This window comes from Morone saxatilis, unplaced genomic scaffold (genome assembly GCF_004916995.1).
Source record: "Morone saxatilis isolate NCDOM2014 unplaced genomic scaffold, NCSU_SB_2.0 Contig1, whole genome shotgun sequence".
Classification (NCBI taxonomy): Eukaryota; Metazoa; Chordata; class Actinopteri; family Moronidae; genus Morone; species Morone saxatilis.
Window position 1 is genome coordinate 17,821,886 of NW_023339651.1, and position 5,402 is coordinate 17,827,287.

The 5,402-nt window shown below is 40.8% G+C and overlaps 1 protein-coding gene across 1 annotated transcript in view; it reads right to left on the minus strand.

Annotated features, from left to right (window-relative positions):
* The window catches only part of LOC118334266 (ryanodine receptor 2-like), a gene marked incomplete in the record, with an annotated part of 114,618 nt that overhangs the window by 106,329 nt on the left and 2,887 nt on the right, over nt 1–5,402 (minus strand). Inside the window, 8 exon segments of the mRNA XM_035670117.1 lie at nt 489–592; nt 726–873; nt 1,129–1,288; nt 1,464–1,547; nt 2,613–2,716; nt 3,745–3,849; nt 4,005–4,209; nt 4,358–4,392. Of these exon segments, the coding sequence (XP_035526010.1) occupies nt 489–592; nt 726–873; nt 1,129–1,288; nt 1,464–1,547; nt 2,613–2,716; nt 3,745–3,849; nt 4,005–4,209; nt 4,358–4,392 (945 nt within the window).

A 5,402-nucleotide genomic window follows, 5' to 3' on the forward strand; every position in this document is an offset into this window, starting at 1 on the left:
ATAGTGATAGCGCCACCTACTGGAAACAGCAAGTAATTGCTGCGTGGTGATTTTGATCTGATTTATGGGAAATTTTCATGTTGTGGTCCGCATGTGTTATGCCGGTACATGAGGTGGCCGCAGCACATCCCGAGTTGTGTGGAGTGCGAGGGCCCGTTCATCGCTGCTTGCAGCTTTAATTTTTTATTTATCATTGTTGTACGCCTAAAGTGATTCTAACTTTCTTCAATTCTTCAAATAATGGTTGTGGTAATGTATTAGAAATGCCCACAGATGTTAGAAAGGTCAGACCCCTTCTTATGGGAGCTCAGCTCCAACTGGCTCCCACATAACTCTAACCCTGGTTAGGTTTAGGAAAAGATCATGATTTGGGTTAAAATAAGTATGTTATGTTGCCATTACTGTGGCAAGAAGGCACGTGAAACATAAAACTTGAATGAAAAATTTCAGAGCAATACTGACATACCCCTTATTATGTATCATCTTACCTCTAGCTCAAAGTACCACTTCCCTGCATTAACACAGTAGGTTTTCTCTGCTCTGAAAATACGGAATCTCTCATCAGACATGTTGCTGAGGTCAGATTGAGCTGCTGGATGAGAGGGAGGCAGAGGGGAAGAATGGTTAAGGAAAGCATCTACTGAGCCAACTCATGGACAAACTATAATTTTCTTTATACTTTGTATAATCAAGGTAGTAATTTTTGCAGCCAAAAATTATTCTACCATGGTCCTGGTCAGGAGCTTCCAGGTTGTATCCATATCCTAGCAGAGTCCTGACAGCCTCCCTGAGACTATCCTTGTTGGACTTCTTGGTTCTCTCATCCAGAAGAATGTAGGGGACCAGACGAGGGTTTCTTCGATTCTTCACATCCTGAGAAGGGACAGAGAAAAGACGAATAAAAAGGAAATAACCAATAACTCTATAGAACTTTAGTGCTGTCTGAGAAAAGTAAAAAAGTAGTTCTTGCCCCTCCCTGATTACCATCACTTAGGTGCTCTTTAGCTGCTTGGATTACTATTATTATTGATATGGACAACCCCATCGCAGTTTGTCTTTTTTGGCATGGCACATAGTTCTTTTGGGTTTTTTTCCCACAATAATACAGTATATGTCACAGTCTCCTACCTGTTGGATGCCATAGGTCCAGCCCTGGCGGATGCGGTCTCTTGCCCAGACGTTGTGTGCATTCTCAGCCAGTTTGTCCACCATGGCTTCTTGGGTGGAGGTCAGTTTGATGTGACTGAGGTCCAACGGAGCAGGTTTATAGCCACTGGACAACTCATAGCTGCATAGATAGAGTTGAGTCAGAGTCGATAGCTATCCAGATGATTTTTGTTCAACATCATGTTAAGTATCATCCTGCATCCCATCCTTGTTGACTTGTGGCAATAATTGTGTTTTATAATACTGTATAAAACATAAATGAAAATATTACATATTACATATTTCATACAACTTACGTTGGTGACAGTTTCATGCTCTTGACTTTCTCTACAGCATGTTCATCTGCTAGGCCAACATGGCAACCTAAGGCCAGGAGAGTTCTGTAACACACACAATCAAATACATTATTTATTATTTTTTTAGTTTTCAGGTCTTTGATATTTAGCCAAACATTACCCCTACGTTTAACTGCCTAGCCACAGAAATAAACTTGTTCACACTGCAGGCAATGAGTCTGCACATGTGAGTCAGATCTGTTTTATTATGACAGGGGGAACAGAATAAGTCTGATCTGATCTCAATTCTGATTTGAGCCACTTTCATATGTGGTCGTAAATCAGATACAGGTCTTAGTGTTTGCAATGCTACCTCAGTGTGAACAGTCACATCAGAGTTCATGTGACTAACTTTAGATTGACATTCATCACAATTCTGTGCTGGCGGGAGACACTCAGCTGTGTTGGAGGTATTCAGTGGAGGGACAGTGAACATTGGGTGTTCCAGGAGGAGAGGAATAGAGCCAGGATAAGAGCCATGCTAGCCCAGCTTGGACTTAAGGCTGACCAGTCTGGAGGAAATGGGACTGGTGACTGGTTGGCCACACAACAGAAAATGAGAGACTGTTGTTCCCACATCCTTACACAGACCTACTCCATCAACATCCTGCATCTTCTACAAGCGGACTTCCAACAATGATGCTTGGTGCTCAAATGCAGTCAAAGTGGATGGAGACTGTTTCTTTTTATGTCAAGATGGAACCATTTTATCATCACTATCTTGTTTACATTCCCCAAAACGCAAATTCAAAAGATTCACTGCAGAATTATTTCCTAAGTGTATATGTGTATGTATATAAATTTTATACATTGGTTTATTTTATTTTATTTATTTTACATGTTGTTATTGTTGTATGTTATTCTATAAATTTAATTAGCCTCATTTTCTATGTGTGTTGCATGAAAGACTGCAAATGTTCATTTCACTGTACAACCTTGTGTTGTATAAAAATAAACAAATTTCCTTAATCCTTAAATCAGAATTAAGCGCTAAAGCTTGTAGTGCAAAGTTTGCTGATGTACATTATGAACACGTCATGTGTCATCAGAGCAGATAAACATTTTATCTAACTATCATATCTTATGTTGCTCACTGCACTGATGCATTACTTGAGAGTCTCTAGAGACATCTGTAAGTTGTAGCTTCGCTCTTGTTCAGGAAGCTTGGAGAACTCCACCAGACAGGGGTGTTGCCGCTTGTTATCATCTCGCACCTGAAACACACACATAAAAAAGCAAAGAACAGTAAGGGAGCCTGTTGCTTGGCATCCTTTGATCTCAGGGCACAGGGAACCAGGGGACAACTGGATGCATGTAGGCATAGAACTGGAGCTTCTAGTGCACTGCTCTCTAACAGGTTTCACTACTGTTTGGTAAGTGATGTGTGATATACAGCAAGAAGTGCCCAACTTCTGGTGCTGCAGCTGTGCCAAAGTCAAAATACAACACAGGGTGTGTCACCCTGAGCCAGAGTGCGCTCAGTAACTTAGTACGGTACTTAGTGCAGCTAACAGCTCAGCTCCACAGAGGTAGGTTAGGTTGAAGTCTGGCCTCCGCCTGCTAGGGAGATGTTGTTAAATACCTTAAGGTGATCAAATGAAAATGTGAAAATGTCACAGAAACACAGAATCTCACAGATGTAACTGCAATTCCAAAAGGTTTCTGTTGTCATAGACAGGTGTAATCTCAGTCACACATAGCGCCATTACAGTAACTATTGTAGGGTTCTGCTATGTTCTGTTTATAGCTCTTTTCAGACATGGAATACACACAATTTCTGGCTTCAACAAGTTGTGTAAGTGATGGAATGTTGTCTTTCAAACATGAGATGATGCTAATTTAACCTTAGATATATGGTAAATGGACTGTACTTTTATAGCACCTTTCTAGTCTTTCGCCCACTCATTGCGCTGTACACTACATGCCACACTCACCCCATTCACGCACATTCATACACTGATGGCAGTGGCTACCATGCAACGTGCCAACTGCTCACCAGAACGGAAACTAATCATTCACACAGTCATACACCGATGCACTGCATCAGGCTCGATTTGGTGTTCAGTATCTTGCTCAAGGACACTTCGACATGCAGCAAGAGGATCGAACTGCCAACCTTCCGATTAGTGAAGATTAGTGGATCCGCTCTACCTCTGAGCCACAGCCGCACGTTATGTAAAGAGGAGCATGTCTGAAAGGCTTATAATCAGTGTGTCATATACAGCATTGAGCTGTTACTCACTGCACCGTAGGTCCAGCCAAGTTCTATCTTGTTCATCACCCACAGTTCATGAATGTTTTCGGCAAGCTTCTCCCTGATCCTCTCCAAGTGAGGTGGCAGCATAATCTACACAGACAGACAAACATTGTATTTAAATCGCTTAGGACACTGCTCTTCTGTAGCTTCAGTCTGGCTGTGCCCTCTCTTTTTTAACTGACATAAAATGTCCTATATAAATGACCATTCCTCTAAGCTGGTAATAACCTGAAAGTAGTCTGTACCTGGCTGGTGTCCACAGGTGTCGGGGTGAATGCTGCCTGGCTCAGGGTGATGGTAGGTCCCAGTAGGTCTCTGGCTGCAGTCTGGTCCTGACTAGGCTCCAGCTTCAACTTCTCCCTGGGCAACACCGCCTCATAACAAGGGGCGTAGCCTGGAGGAGGGAGGAACTTAAACTCCCCATGACGCCCCCCGAGAAGGAAACGCACCCTGAAGTGTGACAGATGACAAACAGAGGTATCAAAGAAGAGGGTATGATTTCAACATGGAAAAATGTATTTATTTACTTTCCCACATACAATAATGTAGCAGTCTGCACAACCACCAAACCCAGTAAGTTAGATAGCTAGCATCAGACTTTTTTATCAGCCTGACTGGTCCGATTTCAGATTTCTGCACAAGATAACAAGGTAAAAGTTTATATAAATAAACATTTTAATAGCCACACATAATATAAACCTGGAAAAGTGCAGTTTTGCTGTAGTTGCATTTTCTCCGGTGTTTGAAGTTCAGAAAGTGTCAGTTAGAAGTATATTTCTCATACCCTTACTACCATTTATTTTGATGTATTATTACTGCCTTTTAACCAGTTGTACAATATGCATCGCAGAGTATGTTCATCTTAGGGATGCATGATATGGATATTCTTTCAGCTGATATGATAACCAATAATTTCACATTTCACAAGAAGTTCATAACCTGCATTTTTCCCACAGTTGATGGCAAGAAAGTCTGAGAAGCAGTGAGCAAAGATGGATTTAATATTACATACTTCTGTTCTAAACAAATCTAACAAATCTAATCACTGTTGTTAACAAAAACAACAGTTATGACTCTTTAAATGTTCATCAAAATACTTTGCAAACATACTTCTCTATCTCTCTAACAATTTTTTTGCATAATGTAAAAACAATTGATTTATTTATCCTGATAATTCTTAATAATAATAATTTCCCATTATCAGACAATATTTTATCGGGCCCGATAATCATTGTGCATCCCTAGTTAATCTAATTGTGTGACACTGAACCTCGATTCTACAAATGATGTCCAGTACATATCAATCAACGTGCAAAGTTATTCTACTGTAGGTAGAGGTTGTGGCTTATTATTAATACAAAGTGTAACTTTTACTACCAACATACGAGAAACATAGCCTTTTTTGGCCTCATAGTGTAAAAGGTGACTCTTGTATGTATTACATTTACCACCTTTTTGACACTTTTATGGTTATGTGTTTGATGTTCAGACAAAATATATTCAAGTTTCTTCTGACAAAAAGGAACAGACAAATAAAGCTGCAAGCAGCAATGAACGGGCCCTCACACTTGGTGCGTGTCGGGGTGTGCTGCGGCTGCGTCACATGCCGGCGTAACATGTTCGGACCACAACATGAAAATTTC